This window comes from Paramormyrops kingsleyae, chromosome 5 (assembly GCF_048594095.1).
Source record: "Paramormyrops kingsleyae isolate MSU_618 chromosome 5, PKINGS_0.4, whole genome shotgun sequence".
Lineage (NCBI taxonomy): Eukaryota > Metazoa > Chordata > Actinopteri > Osteoglossiformes > Mormyridae > Paramormyrops > Paramormyrops kingsleyae.
Window position 1 is genome coordinate 12,497,309 of NC_132801.1, and position 19,652 is coordinate 12,516,960.

At 41.9% G+C, this 19,652-nt stretch overlaps 2 protein-coding genes across 3 annotated transcripts in view; one reads left to right on the forward strand and one right to left on the reverse strand.

The window, feature by feature from the left end:
• Window positions 1-372: 372 nt before the first annotated feature.
• psmd12 (proteasome 26S subunit, non-ATPase 12) lies at window positions 373-9,141 on the reverse strand. Its single transcript, XM_023820724.2, has 11 exons — window positions 8,906-9,141; window positions 8,094-8,153; window positions 7,807-7,935; window positions 7,596-7,703; window positions 7,390-7,494; window positions 5,635-5,784; window positions 3,057-3,191; window positions 1,815-1,927; window positions 1,429-1,603; window positions 1,233-1,310; window positions 373-1,026 (listed from the first exon to the last, which is right to left on the reverse strand). Exons 1-11 carry the CDS (start codon window positions 9,011-9,013, stop codon window positions 817-819), a joined length of 1,371 nt encoding a protein of 456 aa, XP_023676492.1. The 5' UTR covers window positions 9,014-9,141; the 3' UTR covers window positions 373-816.
• A 747-nt stretch (window positions 9,142-9,888) lies between these two features.
• Window positions 9,889-19,652, forward strand: part of LOC111848066 (cytoplasmic phosphatidylinositol transfer protein 1) — a 71,766-nt gene continuing 62,002 nt past the window's right edge. Inside the window, exon 1 of one of the 2 annotated variants that reach the window (XM_023819787.2) lies at window positions 9,889-10,915. In XM_023819787.2, the coding sequence (XP_023675555.1) occupies window positions 10,868-10,915 (48 nt within the window). In that variant the 5' untranslated portion in view covers window positions 9,889-10,867. The remainder of the gene's footprint in view (window positions 10,916-19,652) is intronic. The other variant, XM_023819805.2, reaches the window with a different exon arrangement.

Below are 19,652 nucleotides of genomic sequence, written 5' to 3' on the forward strand. Positions count from 1 at the left end.
ATCACATGCATTGAGGAAAGAGCCGATAGCTTGAATTACTGGATGAATGCTGGATGGGGCCTTTACAGCTACTTCCATTAAAAAAATGCATCTGTGTGTTTTGAAAATGGTTGATCAAAATTCACCAGTTTGGCGATTTGTTATCCAGGTACTGAAGATACTCTATGTGTGAGGCCCCATTCTGCTCTGCATGAAGCCAAATCCCAACTTTTGGAATATGGGAAGTGATGAAATTTTAAATCAGACACCAATTCTAAAGTGTCACGCATGTAAAAACATGTAAAAAAAGTGTAGATAACTGAAGGAACCACATTTGTGTAGGAAAGGATATGTTTGCCCACGTAAAGAAAGCTTATGCTGCAATAAATGAAGTCTATCAGAACAGAGGATTTTTTTAATATAACGTATATTGCTCAGTTTATGTAACTAAACAAAACATTCAATGTAACACTTCACAAAATGTAGAAAACGGGTACACCTTCTGTAATCTACTATTAACATAGTCCACCCAGAGACGGTGTCCAATCAACAAAGCTTGTATTTAATGGTCGGCCCAAGTGTTTTAATTTTCAGATTTATGTTACGGGACTGCCAGAACAGATTTATAATATATATATTTTTAAAAAACAAAGAACTTCGTGTATTGTCATCAGAATCTGCAAGAAAACATTTACTCAAAGTGAAATCACAATGAGCCAATCATAATTGAAGGGGGTCTGTAAGTTGGTGTTCATTATCCATGACATGGGAAGGGACACGGAACGTAAATCTATATAAATCCGTTTCAAAACCAAGCACTTGATCTTGCCGCACTCTCTACTGAAGGTTGTGTATCATCTCCTCTTTGGCAATGAGGTGAGTGGTTTTGTTCACCAACGACATGAGCGAATTCAGTTTGTGTGACCAGTCGTTCAGAAGATCATTGGGGTCCTTTGGCCTCTGGAAATTGATGATACCGGCCAACCTGTCCACCTTGGCATAAATCGTCTTGTTCACCACCAAGTTGGAAAGAAACTCTTCAGACTCCTGCCAAATGAAAGAAGCGCGGCTGATTTTTACATTATGAAAAAAAAATATATAAAAACAGCTTTTGTACACTGTTCTGTTTGCCCCAGATAAACATGAGACCCTGCGAGACTCTGCTACGAGAAAGTGCCAAGAGAAAATCTCCAGCTAGGAAGGTACGCTAGGCTCAAGTGCCAACAAACATGGAAAAGTTCAAATTTACTTACATCGACAGAAAGATCGAGAAGTCCGGCCATCCTTTTCATTGTGATCCTTGTGTAATACTTTGCCATTATTCTTATGTTCTGGGGATGACAAAAATCAGAACAGTACAATGCTGTCAAAAAGAGGGCTGCAATTACCCACGGGCACCTACGGCAACCCACCAGGCATTCTACTGCAATCAAAACCGGTCTGACTCACATGTTCTACCACTCTGTTTTTTAGGTCTTTCCATCTCTTTTCGCCCTCCTCAGTACAGGCAAAAACATCTGTGGCAGGACTGTCTGGGGACCCCTCCCTCAATTCCTTCCCATAATCCTCCACCAGAGACGCCCAACGCATTAGCTCCATGGTGGTGAACTGCTTCAAAAGGTCCCTGTTGGAAATAAGGGGAGGCATTTTATGAGCCTAGACTAAACAGACCAGGGTGCACTCTCCTGTATTGGTGTATCACTGCTTGATATTATCTGACTTTAGCCTGAGTACTTTCAGGCTCATTCAATTAGTATTATCAGAGCATTTTTGAGTATAGCTTGAGGATATACTCATCAGGGGCTTGTGTCTGGTCTCTGCTCATGGTCCCATACCTGTATTTGGGAATCTCTTCCAGCTTCTTGTCAGCACTGATTCGGTGTACCAGGTCAGACTGCTCGTTGTCATAAGGTGCCAAGATGGCATACATCACCACGCTCTTCAGGGCCTGCAGCACAACAGACAATGTTTACTCCACCACTGACAGTCCTTGGATTCATAATACGTGAAAATCCATAACTTAAGGTCAGACGAGTCTTAAATCTGGGGCTTTCGGGGGCCAAAGCCCCGAATGTATCCTAGCGACCCCCCCGCCCCCACCCCGAATGATTTGTTTAGCTTTGTTTGAAAAACCACCCTCTCAGTTTGAGAACCAGATTAGGTCTCTGGGCTAAACCTGGGATGTCTTAAGATCCTAGCAACGCCCTGACTTAAGTGTGGGTGCGACTACATACTTAAGAAAGGAATATAATCACACTAAAAGTTAAAACAAATTTGTCTTTCTTTAAAACAGTGGGACCTGCAGACAGTCCATGTTTTTGCTCCCTCCCAGCTCCAGGTAATGTGGACTATCTGGGACTACCCCACGGACTGCCTTAACGGGATGTATGGAATTGCAGTTAAGGAAGCAAGCAACTGAAGGGAAAGAAACTGGCGTAGTGGCTCATAATGCCCCCCCCCCCCCTCCCTTATGGCTGATTACACTGCAGCGTCAAGCCTGCACAGAGCTTGTACTGTGCATGGTCTGCGTCACCATCACGCGTAATCACATTTCTGGGGAGGTGCGCGTCAGGCTACAGTGTAGAGTATGCGGCTATGCTCTACCTATGCTGTAACCACGGCACAGACACTACGCAGAACCGTAAATCAGCCTTTACATGCTGACAAATCTCACCCTCCATCTTTAATCTGTCCTCTAGCATGTGACTTCATGAGATCAGCCCCTTTGGTGTAGCTCTTTAGCCAGGAGGAATTCCAAGAATGCTAAGAGTTAAAATACTTCTGCAGTAAGAATTACGGTCTAGTGGAGCCAATGGGAAGAACACATTAAAGCAGAAGTGCCGTGGTCAAGCACATAGACTGGATACTGATCCGAATCCTGCTGGAGCGGCTTTGAGGAGGGAACTTACCCCGGAATGCTTCAGTAAAACGTCAAATTTAGTTTGGCACTTTGGATGTCAGCTAAATAAAATGTTTTGTGCGCACATATATAAAAGAAATTCATTACTTGTCCTAATTAAGCTGTATGAAACGGGTCAGAGGAGCTGGGTCTCACACCTTCAGCAGCCCTGTGTTACCTGCTGCCATTGGCTGCTGTCTTCCAAGATGCAGGGGGTGTCATAAATCGCACGGTAATGCTTGCATATGGAGAGGTAGGAGCCCTCGTGCTGATCCACCTGGATCATCAGATTGTAGTACTTCAGCTTGGATTCCTGCAACACAGAGAGCCTTGGTATCGAAATGCAGCCCCTAAGAAAGAGCCAGATCTCAGGAGCAAGTGCATGCAGACCCATCACTCGGAAAAGCATTAAACAAAAGTCATCATTAAAACCTAATTCGGTGGAGGGAAAGAAGCAGCCTGCCCAACTGTTTAAACAATTCCACAAATGCCTTTTATGCTATGAACTGAAAAGCAGTCATTAAGCACATCTCACTAGAATTTTAAATAGGGGGGGGGTATGAAGAACTATAATCACAATTATACCAATTGCTTCTTTTTGTAAGGATCTTATCTGACCTCTCTGACAAATGCAATAGTTTCGATAAGTATCATCCCAGCCTCAGTTTTTATCTTCCATTTCAATCTAATGGAAATCTTCTGACCATTGAGCTCCCAGGACTTCTTAAGCTCTCTTGGTCCACACTTTCTGGCATTAAAAAAAAAACCATCATGTAAGAGATCACATTTCTACAAAAGCCTGGGGAAGCCGGGTAATTTGATAGGGGCCATAAAAAAGCCAGCAAAAACTCTTAGCCGTATTACAGCACAGACGATTTGTTTCGTGCTCAGCTTGTCTTAAAGACTAAAGTGAGCATTTTACAAAGAGAATCTCTATATAAATTGGGGAGTATACTTAACAATGGTCTTCTGTTAAAATACAGTCCAATTGGCTTCTTTATTTTAGCATCTTTTGCAGAGCATAGCGTCCCAGTGTAGCTGCTAACTCATTCATTGATAAAGGTACTGGACTAACCAGTTTTAAATGCCCATTAAAATGAGAGGTTTAATGTTTTAATGTGTATTTACATGTTTACCATGCAGATTTATTCCTGTAGCCTCTTAAAAGCCTTTGCTAGAAGTATACAGTACCGTGCAGTCTTAAGTGGCCAAAGAAAACGTTTAAATGATCTTTATGTTGGTGTAAAACTATATTATGCTTGTCAAAGTGTGTTAGCTTAGCCATTCCAAAACCTCTGCGAAAATCACCCCATTATTTTCAGCAACTATACAATACACCCATGTATTTTTTTGACTCGAGTAGCTAATCAATAACTCATTGATTTTTTTAAACTAAGTTAAGTGAGTTGGTGGTGAAATTTAATAAATACATGGAATGGCTGAGGTGCCCCTGAGGAGAGGTTTGGGAACTGAAGCGGTGTTCATCTAACCATCCAACTGGATGTCAGTATCATTTGAGAACAGAAGAAATTTTTACCAGTTTTTATTGTCACTCTTAATTTGCATATGTTCTAATGCTAAATTGTGTCTTTTTTTTGTTCTGAGCAAACGTGCACTTTCTACCCAGATAAAGCTTTACACGTTTCTTTTGACTGCCTAAGACTTTTGCAGAGTACTGTATGTGCTCAATTCTCTCTGCTCAACTGTGCCAAAGTTGTTTTACTGTTTAATGTTAAACCAACATTGTTTCAAGCAGAAATTGTAGCCTAAAAACCTGCCAATGCTGAAAGAATGTTACAGAGGCATCAAACAAGTCACAGAATGTCTTAATCATCCCTGCATCTCAAAGTGATAGCTGCACAGGCATGAGATGGGGTACGAAGCAAGAACAAGGCTGAACCAGACTGGATGTGCCCTTCCATGACATTCAGGAGGCAAAGGGTGATGAGGGACACCAGGGCTTCCCTAGTTAAGCACAGTTAGTTGTTTTGGCACCAATTTTATGGGGTAGTGTCAGATACAAGATGAGGGAAAAAAACAGTGTAGATCTAATGAATCAGAGAAAGGTTTTAGCTGAATGGAACTGAACGTCAGAGAAGAGCAGTTTTAAATGTCTCTGATGGTTCCTGCTGGGATGGGCTAAACCATTCGTGCTTTGGTCACATGATTTGTCATGGGTGATCTCCACAGCAGAGAAAACATCCCCCCATGGTAACGCACTGGTCAATGCTAGGGACCTTAGTACAAATCTCCACTTAAGACAATCTTAAAAACATGAGGAACACGAAGAGTATGGCTAAGTTTACTTTGTTGTGCTCTACTCCAACAAAAGGATACTGCAAAAGGTTAGCAATCAACATGGAAACTTAAGGACAAAAAGGTGATCAGAACATTTCCATATGTGATTTAAGCAGTGGCCATGGTGTTCATCCTTTAACAACATTATTTGAATAATCACGCCTGTTAAACATCCAGCAGCATAACAGTAATAAAATCAGGAACTCAGGATTAAAGATGCAGCGAAGCAACAAAATAATAATTAAGTCACTTGCTAACTCAGAGGTACAAACCAAAAAATATGCATCATACATAATTGCAAAACATAGTGCACACGTCAAATAAAACGACAATTTATTTATTCATGTAAAAGACATTTGACAAGTTCAACGTGCTTGCAAATCCTCCCAGGAGACAGAATAAACCACGTTTGTCATCTTTCATTCTGTTCTCTGATCACAATGACAGCAGAGCCTCACCTGAGTTCCCTCTTCTTGGAAAAACTTGGTGTTGATCTTCTTGCTGATGATCTGAGTACGAATGTAGTCCTTCACGGCAATGCAAAGCCTCATCTGTTCCAGAATGAACTCCACCTTTTCTTTCTTCTCCATTGAGCCATAGGTTTCAACCTGTCACCATTGCAGTGCATAAAGAAACAAGTCACATAATAAAAACATCATTCGGAAAGCAGAACCGCATATACACAGCTAGGTCAGGCTTAAGAATAAGGGACCGTACTTTTGATATGGTACTTTTGCTATTCCATTGAATTCCGTTTGAGCACCAACCAGTACCAAAAGTACCAAAAGCTGGGGTACTCTTTTGGTACTTTGGGGTGGGACTTGCAAACATTAACATTGTCGACTGGTTATATAAATAGCCTGCCTCTGAAACACAATACAAATGCTGCTTTGGAAAAACGTTACAAACTCAGACATCTACGATGAAGTAAAAAAAAACTAAATGAACAATATTGTATGCATGGACAAATAAAGAGAACAGCGATCTGTTCAGATGAACCAGAAGGTCTGGAAGTCATAAAGTATTTACTATAATATACTATGGCTGCACGATATATATATATATATATATATATATATATATATATATATATATATATATATGTGTGTGTGTGTGTGTGTGTGTGTGTGTGTGTGTGTGTGTGTGTAAAAAATAAAACATTGCAATGTCATTTTGTTGTAATAAACAATGGGATATTTATAAAGCAAAAATTAGTTCAAAATAAATACATTTCTAACATACTCATCTATGAGTGATTTAAAATGATTGGAAAGCACATGCAGAGTTCATACGAAAGCAGTGGCAGCAAATAAACTGATTAAGATTTATGTTAAGATTGCAGTGTTTGTCCAGTTACGTGTATGACAGAGTAACAATGTTTTAGCGAGACTTAAACTCCCTGCACTATAATGCCTGTACAGAACTGAAGGTAAGAAAAAGCCTGATCTTAATCTTGCTGACTAGCGATGTAAGAATTGCACGTGCATAACATGCAATGTTGGCCTTAATATCGCACATCATCCAGCCTGACATGATTCTATAGCCATTTTTCAATTTTTACAAAATACCCCGCCTCAAGTTGTGATGTCATTCAGCTCTGATACCAGTCTTTACACCAGTGGAAAAGCAACAATTTGAAGTACCAGACCTTTGGTACTATCCTGAAGTATCAAAAGTACAGCACCTGATGCAGTGGAAAAGCACATACATACAGGGAAACACATACATGACACACTTTTGAGCAGCGATTCACAGGCTGAAATTATGAATTCAAGGACTTTGCTGAATGAATATATAGGCAAGCAAGTACAATCAGTGCAGCTGAACTTCATATTGAAAACTACTGTTCTGTGTACTAATGTCCCATATCAGGAAATCTGTACAGAAAAAAACACTGACACACTATCCAAGTTCTCAACAGAATATACCCTTCCATGTTAATCGGCCAGACATATCAGCACCAGCCTGTCAGTAGGTTTTGGAGGAAATCTTTTTTTTTTTTTTTTTTTTAAATCACTGCTCCACTGCACTGTTCATTCCACCACTGAGCGCTATGGTGCTGGTAGCCCAGCCACAAGGAAGCTGCAAGCATCCGTGTGAGATGCTAATTTGCTCAAGGTGCACAGATTCTTCTCAGCACATTGGACTATCGCTGCCCTCGGTGATGGGAAAAATCATGGTGGAGTTAAAGCGAAAAAGGGCAGAGGTCCTACCTGCAACTCCTGCAGGATTGAAGCGGCTTCCTTCACCTCCCCATTCTGCTCCTTAATGTTGGCCAGTGTCCTGGTCAACCTGGCACGCTCGATCTCCACATAGATCTGAAAGACAAACCAGACCCTGCACACACTGCAATCATCTACAGTAAACATACCTGAAGCACATCTATCTCGCACATGCAAAATATCTGTGCAAACCAGACCTTGCCTGCAGTGACTGTGCGCAGGGTATCAATGAGCCGCAGTTTGACGGTCAGGTCCGTCAGCTTATCTACATACGTGTAGCACTCCTGCACCATCTTGGCTACAGCCTGAAAAACAAATGGATTTAAAAAAATTTAATCTTGCAAGAAATTACAGTTCACTCTGGTAGTGAAAATAATACATGGCTTTCCTGTACAACAGCTTTATGACCTGTTTTAGCTGACTCCTCCTTTTTGATAGAAGTATGACGTTTTCGTTCAGTGCATCCCAGTCTTTCGCCTCATAACACATCTGGACGATGGCCACTAGTATCCTGGAGGTTGACACCATGTCTGAAGCCTGTTACAGAAGTAGCAGATCACATCTGTTATAAACATAAGATACCAGTAAAGCATGCAAGCTGTAGCAGTCATCAACTACAATGCCTGTGTATAGTGGTACTTAAAGAAATATATAGTATAGCATGTAACTGAAATCACAGATTATTAAAAGCTTACTGTTCTCGTTTGCTTTTCCAAAGACAACAAATTGTCAATGGCTTCTTGGAGTCTTCCAGCCTTGAAAAAAAGAATGTAAATATATCAACAGAGCACGCAGAATATCTGCTTTACATATTGGTGACTTACATCCATCATAATAATCTACTGTGACAAAGGCATAAAATAATGTATCGCAACTTGAAGGATAGACGTTCAGTACCAATAAATACATGCTACCACGATTTAAGGTGTACAATCAAATTACACTTCGCAACTATAATAATATGTCAACGTATTACAAATACTTGCATAATGTACTGCATAACAGGCATTGTTATAACAAAACATCGATAAATAATACTCACTGTTAATAATGATTAATTTTCTAATACGTACATTAATCGATCGCTATAACCAACATGGCGTGCTAGGCTACCCAACCAACAGCTCAAATCACAACATTGATCAATTAATTGCACAAAAGTATGCAAAAAACGTAGTATCTGAAGGTGGTTTTTCTCAATAAAGGTAAAAATTAGTACGCAATTTTTCATGTTTTACTGCGGTGTACCAGTTAAATTTAAAGCACTGTCACTAGCAAGCTACAGCAGTTGTGATGACATGCTAACGTAGTTAATTGCATACAAAACAACCAGCGAATCATAAAATATACTAGCATCATACAGGCACACTGACTTCAATCTATGTGCACTTTCTCAGTTACAAATTATCAGCGATTGAATGTATCATCGACAAGGCCTAAACTGAACAACATAAAGCATACAGCATGACTCAGCCCGCCGTATGCCATTCATCTGAACGCCACTCACTTTAGCCATTTTCTCGCATTCTGGAAGACGTCGGTCCACCGTGGAACTGTAGTCAATCTCCATTTTTACGATCTTCCCGTCCGATCGTTCTGATCTGTCTTCAGCCATTGTGCTTTTCCTCGCTGGTCGGCCTCAAAGCAAAATCTCAAGAAATTTTGCTAGCTAACTATCGCGAAGCCCCGACCGCTCACTTCGGGAGTCCCTTCTGTTCCGGTGGTACCGCGAGACTCACCGGAAGTCTCTGAACGTCCACCAATCAAAATGTTACGGTTCAGAGGCGCCGAGACGACAGGGGGAGCCAGAGAGCGCCCTGCGCGCAAGTAACTGCCGAATCATTGCGCAATGAGCCTCCGAGTTGTGCTGGAATATCGGCGCCTCGTAGTGGGGCCAGTCCGTGATATGAGGAGGCAGGGAAGCAGACTTGGGAGTTGTGTTTACTTGTTACAGCTATGGTTTTTGATTTAGGATATTTAAGATGTATGTAGGGAGCTTAATATCTAAACACCCAATTTACCTAAAATCTTTTGATTTTGTAATTAATTTATACTCAATTGGTTAATACCATTAAAATGAAACTATTTTGTGACGTATAATAAGAACATATATATAAATTTCACTTTATATTTCAAGTTTAGTATAAAAAAGTACAATATATAACGGGTTTTTAGATTTTTGTAATTATATTTTATATTTGCAATCCCTAAATTCATCCATTGCCTGCCAACATGAATTGACCATTTTGTAGGCTACTGTACATACTTTGTTCAAACCAAAAGTCGTGCATATTTGCACACACGAAACTAAAACGCTTGTATTTGGTTCCTTTTGAAAGATTCCTGTGCACAAGACATTAAGCTAACTTTTCGGGCTGATTACATAAACAGAAAGTAATTGGTGGAAATTGTATTCTAATTAAATATTTGCTGACTATCGTAAAATATATGCTCGTGCCGCCACGTTACATTCTTTGTACCTTTAAGTTGTTGCATCATGCAGAAATATCAGGGATTGTTTGTTATTGAGTGAATTAATATAGGCACAGTTGATCGATACGTGGGCGTGCGTCATCCGCACAACGCCACTAAACCTACCCCAGAGATAAAGTGTTCACTGTAAGGCAGATGTTTTTATTTTGCATCGTGATGATGGAAGTCAGATGGATTGACAAAAGTGAACTACGGTCTGCTTACATGCGGTGCGCTTCCTGCCCCGTGTGGTTAGTGTAGATGTTTCCGTAGCTGCAGCGAAGTGTAACGTCGTAGCTCTTAGAGCTTATACTGCTCACATCCCCTGACTGAGAGCGCCGTGACCCGGGCGACTGCGCTTGCAATTTTGGCATCAAGAGGAAAACAAAGCCGATATTTCCTTAACGGAAAGAAACGCCATATAATCGGTGATGTAAATCACAGTGCAACGGGATTATTATTCACTCCGGGAAGAATACAGCAGTAAAGTGGACCGCAATTCCAGAGACAACGGCTGGTCACTAACAAAGATGAGCTACTGTTGTGCATTTTTTAGCAGAAAGCTGCATTCCTTGCAATCTGGAGTTGACAGCTGAAGAGTCGTAATTTTTATTACAGGAGAAGTCAACAGCTATTTCACAATCGCATTGTCTAAACCACTGAAACACTTTATTTTATTTTCGAATGGACATACCGTAGTAGTCGAATCGTTTTGATATTTTAATCGTACCTTTTTTTTGCCCGGTTGTGGTGCGGACAAAAAGACCAGCTTAGCGTTGCAGTTAAGCAGCCGATTACTATTGGAAATTATGCCCGAATTAAAATGAACAATATATCTTAAAAGGACACTGTATCGGTCTGGGTTAATGCTCTAAAGCTTTTTTCGTATATCAAATGCTGGAGTAGAATTAAATCATCCGTGATACGGTAACTTTTGTAAGAATATACATATCGAATATACTTTAAACAACGAGGACTGTTACAGTATCAGCGGAATATGTTGTTGAAAGAGTACAGAATATGTATGCCGCTAACGGTGGAAGAGGTAAGTTAATACCGTACTATACTCTTGTAAAAATGTATTACTCCACAATTCCAGTAATTTTTTCAGCATATTATTGGTTCTAACACAGGTAAATATGCGAAATCAAATTCTTCTTGATTAAATATCATGCATGTGTTTCCACGGTAAAAGGATGTGAAGGAAATGCAGTAAAAGTGCTACAAACTAATATTATTTGTATTACTTCTGCTTTCCTGTTTCCCTAAACAGATCAGATAAACTTATAGGTGATAAGAGCAACGCTAGCTTGGTAATTGTGAAATTTATGGTACTACTTATCACAACATATTGCTGTGACAACACAAATCCTTAAATGCGTTCCTTAGGACAGTTCGCATCATGCATTAAGTGATTCTACATGTTTAATTATAAACGGCCCTGTATATAATTAACCGAAATTAAATGAACGAATGAAACCCACATTAATAGCTGTAGTAACTATATCTGTATAGCAGTTTCGTAACTTTTAGTACCATTATTGCTAGAGCGGCGGTGGACGATGCTAAGGGGGAAGACCTCTGGATGGCACTGTTGTTATTGTCTCAATAAGACAGCGTATCGACCTGTTTTATTCATTTTAAAAGTGCTTGAAATTTGATTTCCTTCAGTTGCTCGGAATTTTAAACAACTTCGGTTCATATTATTTTTATTGGCAACGCTGCTTAGGGCGGAGCTTCATTTTAAGTACCCTAACATTTATCACTGAGATACTATGTGTCTTGTGTTGATTAGTCTCTGTAAATATTCATAAAACTGTTTAGTCACACAGAGAATAGGCTTTTAAGGCATGTCTCAGTCTGAGAAAGCACTGATTATTATTTTGTGTGGTGAGCAGTGGCAAAAGCATCTACCGCTGAATTTGAGCTCATAATCTGGACTTTGTGTGACAGACCCATGTTTCTCCCTGTCTGTTTCATCCCAGGCATTACTGTATAACCTCTAGGTCACCACGTAGCATCATGATTGGTCTCTGACATTGCTTTAGTCACTGGATGTTAGATGTTTAGATCGGTGAGCCGTTGTGGATGCACCAGATGGCTTTCCATGCCAGTTTTCTTCATTTGATTAAGTCTGTGTCTCTGAGTAGATTTTTTTGCCATGATGAATGCATAGGTGATGCTTAGGGAAGATGTAGTGATGCCTTCAGTCAAGATTGGTTTTGATGTAGCTGCTGTGCAAACACAGGTTTTGATTTTCAGCCACATACTCAGGCAGAGAGTAATAGAGAGACACCTAGACCCATTTACATGGATGAGACTCGATGTCATATAATGCTGACTGACTGCTGTGTATGTTAATGTTTGTTTTTCAATAAATTCACTGCGTGCCAACAAGTTCTTTTTTTTAATAACATTCTCCTTATTTTTATGTTCCCAGCCACCATTTTATGGCTTTGATAACAGCTAGGAGCCCCAGCAGAACATCAGAAGTGTTTTTAGGCCACCAGATTGCATCCACTCCGTTTAGACAGTCCCCTTTCAGTCGCTCTTGTTGCCTGTCAGCCGATCACAGTTTTTAATTGTCGCTTCGTGACAACAGGATTTTGCATGAGAATACGGAGATGACGAGCTCTGAGTGATTTTTGAATGATGGAGCACCACAGACTTGTATACAGTGAACAGATTTTGTGTAGAGTTGTGAAGAGACAGACAGTTTGAACCTCTCTGGTTATTAAGATAATGTCCAAAGGGCATCTATATGATTTTGGGTGCGTATTGTCAGATTGGAGATGAGAGAGGTCTTTTCCATGGAAAAGAACAATCATTGCATTTTCATAACATCAGAATTACAATTGTTACCCATCATTTAGTATTAAATGTTTTGGAAAGAAAAATACTTTGGTACAATATATCAAGCATGGCATGTAGTACTTGGTTTATGGTTAAATTGTGATTAGTGGATTCTGCTGTTTTGGTTTTCCTAAACTGCATTAAATGTTCTCATTGGATTCTTCTGGGTGCTCCGGTCCCCCCCACAGTCCAAAAACACGCTGAGGCTAATCGGAGTCACCAAATTGCCCGTAGATGTGCTTGTGTGAGTGAATAGTGTGTGACTGAGCCCTGCGATGGGTTGGCGCCCCGTCCTGGGTTGTTCCCTGCCTTGCACCCTTAGCCTCTGGGATAGGCTCCGGACCCCCCGCGACCCTGAATTGGACAAGTGGTTTAAGAAATTGGATGGATGGATGCTTTCATTATGATGCATAAACAAACCCAGAAGGGTCATGTGCGTGATCCGCCTCTTTATCAAAAACGTGCACATTGAGCCAGTAGGGGTGTCGGTCACTGTTAGCGATAACAGAAATGAATGTTTCCTTGTAGAGTCAGAGGTCTGCCTGGGTGCAGAAGTTTGCTGGAGGTCTTCAGAGTCCATGCTCTGTGCTCCGACCAGCAGGCCTTCAACAGCTGTAGGAACGTTCCATCCTGCCCTTCTGCACAGCGGCTGCTCAGCCGAACGCTTGTATTACAAAGAACTGTGTTAGCGGTGCAGATGGAGATGATCCTCAGCACATTCATTTTAGCGTGTTTCAAGCCAGTCAAACTTCTCAGGAAATTGCCCCCATTTTATGCCTTTTTTGGTCAGTAGGCAAAATGAGGTCAAGTACCGTCATAATTCAGTTTAGATATGTGTGTTGGCTGTTCCTCTAAACTCCCAAAGCATTCACACCTTTTTAAAATCATGCATAATTATAAATATAAAAATTCTATATTTAGTACGCAAACCAACAAGCATGCAGAAAGTCCTTTGCTCTGTATTGCTCGTACTTGCTGACTCACAACCATGCTAAGCTGGCAAATTATCTATCCGCTGTCAGTAGGATCCATTTTCTGGACGGGCCAGAAACAGCACATTAGCTTCTCAGACTTATGGGCCTGCTCGTCTGACAGTGTCGGCTGTTTGTGGCCTTGGACTCCATCCCCTCGAGCAGGGGAGCCTTGCATTTTTGCTGTTTGGGTAACTAATAGGAGTCACTTATTCGCATCGGTGCACCAGCATAAAATTTCATGATGCGATTTAAAAAGTGCACAGCATACAATTTGGCATGAACTGCATTGTTTCTAACATCTTTGCATTAGTAAAATCTAACTTATTAATATGTAATTATTAGTATAAGCCCTATGCCTTTATTATTTAGGAATCTGACCAATCATTTTTGACCAGTTGTTTTGCATTTAGATTGATGCCTCCTCTTTAGACTCTTTCCCAGGCTCGCTCTCTCATCTCCCGTTCCTCACTGCTGTCAGTGGGCAATTTTTGTCAAGTCTCTCGGCCAATTCTCGTGCAAGTTGGAGGTCTGTCCGACGATATGTCACATTGTATCGCGTTGAATCGCATTGTGTTGAATCATATCGTGTCAAATCACACTGCCTCGCAATAGGGGTGAATCATATCGTATCGCGTTAGTAATTGCTTCATATGTGTCTTTAATGCATCGAATCGTTGGGTATGTACTGAGATGTGTATCGCATCAGCCTCAGTGATGGAGATGCGTATCCGTAGTAACTAAGCTGCCAGGTTGTAATATTCACTATAAAAAGGCAGTTAATTCCTTTGCTGCGATGTCACCTTGGTCTGCCACCAAGAGGGCACCTTCCTGTTGACCATACAGATGACATGTGCAACTCTCTAAGTAGGGGAGGGGTGTCCCATTGGATTAGTAGCCCGTGTACAAAAACATGACCAAATTAGCGAACTATTTATGTACCTTTCACATTTTATTGTGTACTCCTGCATCCATAGCAAAATGACAATCAGTGCGGGGGCAGAAAAGGACAAACGGAGATGTAGAAATTCTGGGCCCAGGATTTATTATTGTGGCTTCTGTTCAAGGTCTTCTAGTTCAGAAGATCTAGGCCTTCTGATGGAGCGTTGTGTCAAACTACACATTAACAGGGCTGACAGCCTGGGTAACAGATCCCAGAATATCTCAGAGTAGTTTTGAATATGAGGTCCATCAGCAGCATGCTGAGACAGTATTTGATGGTCACATGCTGTTTCATGAAACTTGAGGAAAGTAGTTTAAAGTCCACGGGCCACATACGTTTGCATAACTGGGCAATCTACTGGGTTTGTTGCCAGTGCGAGAACTGGAGCTGTGCATCATATAAATGTTTCCCTCCAGATTTTTTTTTTGGAACATCCAGATTACATTAAATATTTTCCAGATAAATGTATCTCGGTTGATGCTGGTTTCTTGCACATGAAGCTTACTGCTCTGTTGGTCTAGTCCAGTGCTTGATATTCCTTTTTTGGCTGTTTTGTTTGTTTATAAGTGTATGAAACCTGTATTGTTGAAGACAGCCCCCACTTCAAGCTTTCCTTGCCTCCTTTTGGTTGCCTTAGCAGTTTTCTGTCAGTGCCAACAGATCCCACACATTCTACATATGAGCTGCATTTTCACATCCCTGAAGGATTTAAAATTTCCTCAGCTAACTAATTATAATGATGGTGCTGGACAGCTGCCAGCGTAGCCTGAATGACAAAACACAACTTCTCTGTTTCCTGTACTGGGTTGTTAATGGGAATATTAGTATGGAAATATATTCATGCAGTATAAGCCCAGTAAATCAAGTCAACAAATTTAAGATATTATTTGTAAGCATTTCCTAAAGTTGAATGGATGATAATTCTACAACATGATGATGAGACTACCCGAATGTGGAAGTACAAAGGTTATTTCCAAAATCGTTGTCCAGAAATTGTAGTCGAAAAATTAAAAGCGGGCAAGTGCATCATGAAAAAAAAAAAATTAATCCAAAGGATAATGCGAGAAACCGCAGTGAAAACACAGGCAGTAATTCGTAGCTCCGGCAAGAGAAACATGCTGAAGAATGACCAAATACAAAAAGCAAGAAAACCCAAAGATTAGGTGAAAGTCACGCACAGACCTGTGGTAGCAGGGAGAGTGAAAGGAAGGAGAAAACAAGGGAAAAGCAGTGCAATACAGTAAGACAAAAGCACACAGCACCTCACAATAAGGCGCTCATTTATCCACCAGTAAATGGGTTTGTGAACCACAGGCTCCGGTGAGGCGTGGTGTGGCGTGACCAAACTGGGCGTGGCGTGACCAAACTGGGCGTGGCTTAATGAAGGCTTTGCTGGGGGCAGCTGTCGACATTTCCTACCCAGTGTATTTATTTTGCCCAAAATCATATTTGGGCAGAAAGACATTTCTCAGTAAACAGTAAGAGGTCCTCATGATGGTCATTAATAAAATGTGAGTGTCACAGCTGTATCGTATGTTATGAGATTTTCATGACTGTTCACTTAGTGCAGAGTTCCACTGGGCTAGGAGGGTGCATAGGAAGGTCAGTGCAGGATGGGAGTGGAAACACAAGGTGATGGGTCCACACACAAAGCAGGGGCGGGATTCAAACCCACTCCAGTAAAGGTGCGAGGTGACAGTGTTAACCACTGAGACTCCACACTGTCCCTCGTTTTTAATGAAGTGTTCAAGTGTCACTTGTGATGTTAGTGTTTAATAGTCCTGACTCTTCCCGGTGTGCGTCCTTCATCAGTGGGACAGCCTTCTCCTGCCCATTAGGTCCCTTTTCAGGCAGTAAATATAGCCACAGAAATTAGACACTTTCTATTCGCCGTCTATCACCCGCCTGGTAATTACTCGCAGGAAGGGGGTGGGCCGGCCGGCCAGGGCAGGCTAGTGATTCATCACCACTTGATAGATTTCCGTCCAGGAGTGCTGTACCCTTCTCGCTGGGTTTTCGGAAACCTCCCTGCAGGTGATGCAGCCATGAAGAGAGCCGCACGCCTGATGTCCCGTTGCCGTGCCAAGGTGGTGCAGGGTGGGCTTTCCTAGAAAGCCACGCCCCTTTTGCGTCTCCTGCCACGTTCTGCTGGGGAGTTAGACTCATGGTGGCTGGCGTTTGCCTGGGGAAGCGGTTGTCAGCTCCAGACCGCACACAGTCCAGTCCTTAGCGAGCAAGACCCTCTTTACAGCCATGGGGAAAAGCTTAGATTATGGCAGCTCAGGAATTCCTTTGTTCTGCTATTGCAAACTCTCAGGAGTCACCAGGGACCACGTGCCATGGAAAGACCCTCTACTCTAGTGACCTGGGGCTCTGACTGCAGTCTAGGGATCACAAAAAATCCCTCAGCCGACACATAGAGTTCATAAATAACTTTCTTTCTGTCCTCAAGCCTTGTACTCAAACCGACGTGTCTGGGTAACATAAGTATTCATGTGTTCTTGATAATGGAGTATATTTGTTGCACAAGCACAGAAAAGGACCAGGGCGTGATGTCACACAGGGGCTGGTGTCCGGGGGCTGGCGATCTGCTCTCTCATCGCCGCTCAGCACCGTCATGTGCTGATACGTGTCTCTGCTCTTGCCTCTGATGTTTCTCATTGATGTTTGCTTTTCGGTCTATGAATAAACGCGCAACGATTTTGCACTGAGAAATCAATCTAGTATCCTCTATGGTGCTGTAAAGTAATGACTAAGAAAGCAAGCATCATCGTTAGATCTTTCTTTGTGCATCAGTTGTCCACAGGGTGCAAACAATTAAATAGGTGATGCATCAATAATTCAGAAAACACTCTCTTCTCTTTGCAAGAAACAGACCCTTAATCATTCTTTCCTTCTCCAGTGTAGACTGGACAAACAACCATTTTTGGCCATTAATTGAATCCTACATACATACGTCGCTTAAACACCTTTTGCATTTCCCTTGTGTTTTGCACCCGAAAATTTGTAAAAGGTATTTAAAATGTAGGCAGAATCTGTGTATGTGTGTGTGTGTGTGTGTGTGTGTATAGAAACCCGTCCAGTGCAGGGTCCAGTGATCCCAGGGACCCTGCATGCAATGCCAGCCCATCGTAGGGCCCACAATCATAAAAACGCAGAGGCACCTAAAGCACGTGTCTATGGGAGGAAACCAGAATAGCCAGAGGAAACCCACACATGGCAACATGTGAAATCCACACATACAGAGTCAGGGGCAGGAAGCAAACCACAGCCCTGGAGGTGGGAGGCTACAGTGCTACCCACTGAACCAGCTTGCCGCAGTCGAAAAGCAATGCGCAGTCACAGGCAAACGGCAACACAAATCTGGTTTAACTGCACCGGTTTTTACATGGCTAGTTTGTTTAATTTGTATAACATTGCAAGGGATTCTACACGACATCCCCATTTATGCATGAAAGAAGCAGATCACTGTGATTTGCGGCATAATGAAGCCGTCCTTTCCAAAGTGAAAAGCGCCGAGGTTCTCCCTTGTATCTCCTCCTCCGCAGATGACACACAGCAGATGTTCTTATGAAAATGTGTGCTGTGACTCAAATCGGGCTCCTTTTTTATACACTTTGTAATGAGCTGCGATCCTTGAGGGCATTTCTGAGCTGCACACCTGAACTATGTCCAAAAACAGGGCCCACGTACACTAAATGCACAAATCTGCTATGGAGATGCAAGGAATCGGTATTTACTACTGGTGTTCTTCATCTTAGCAGAGCAATGAGTTTTGCATGATAAAGATAGATAGACACCAGGAAATGCCCATTCACTGTAACCAAGTAGTCACAGAAATAGTTTGACGTTGACCAACGAGTCGGTAGAATTAGAGATGTTGGCAGTTGTGTTGCTTTGATTGAAATACGGAAGGCAGAAGATCATTTTTTCAAAGGAATTGCAATAAGCAGAAAATGAAGATCATAAGAACAAGGTTGAGATGAATAAGGACATGAAAGTACATGGAAGCCCACAGGGTGTCTGAGATGAATGGCCTGCACCCCTCTCAGTGCTTGTGGGAGTGGAATATTACCCGTTTTAGCGTGACTTACGGGGGGCTTTGAAAGGCACCAACACAGGTGGGTATGAACACTGTGCAGTGCTGACACGTGCCCTCCCCGTGACCCCCCCCCCATCAGGGAGTCAGCAGCCTGGAGTCTGAGTCCCTTTCCCACATGGCTGCGGTCGCCTGCAGATAAATCGCATTTCCGGGTAAATTAAATAAAGGGACAAGTAGCTGTGACATCGAGGAGAATTAAAGTTACTCTTTGGATTCGGCCTTGCTGGGGATTACAAAGCTGCCTGGAGTAATTGTACACAATCCTCCATAACTGCTGACGTAGGTACTGTAAACCCAGTGCATCGTGTGTGGTGCGTGGTATCGTACCACGCTGCTTACACTGCTTTTGCAGGACTGTTGAACTCTGATCCCAGTGTTGGATCTACCGGGTCCAATGAGCAGGGACCTGTGTCTGTGATTGCAGAACTTAGAAGATCCACACTGTCTGTGCACAAGCTCATGAATGCAAATGCCTCTCGCCTAAAAGCAGATAGATGTCAGACTGCTGCTTAGCAGGCGGCAGATTATTAGTTATTCATTTGTTTAGCCGAGGCGCTTTTTACCCAAAACAAGTTGCCTTTTGCCTTGTATTGGGTAAGTGGCTGGAAGATGAATGGATAGATGGAACTTGGACAGTTTTAGTTATGCATTTTTTACATATACATTTCATTATACATTTTTATGCATTTCTGCAGCTGGAAATTTTTCTGGTCCAGTGCCTTTCATTAGGAAGTGCTGGACGTGTTTTCTGTTGGGAAGCTAAACTTGAGAATATTTGTGTAGCTCCTCTGGCTGCCTTGTGTATACAAGTGATGTGTTGATTCAAGGTTTTATGGAAGTAAGTATTTTGTAACTGATAAAGTTGCGTCAATAATGGCGTGGATTCGAGCACAAGAAGCTGTTATCCGGGAGC

Bases quoted from the DNA above. Each gene is read 5' to 3' on its own strand.
- psmd12 (XM_023820724.2), bottom strand. From the start codon at position 9,013: ATGGCTGAAGACAGATCAGAACGATCGGACGGGAAGATCGTAAAAATG. The intron at 7,495-7,595 runs GTCTGGTTTGCA...TTTGTCTTTCAG, and splicing joins GCACAGTCACTGCAGGCAAG to ATCTATGTGGAGATCGAGCG. The intron at 1,928-3,056 runs GTAACACAGGGC...GTTGTGCTGCAG, and splicing joins ACAGCAGCCAATGGCAGCAG to GCCCTGAAGAGCGTGGTGAT.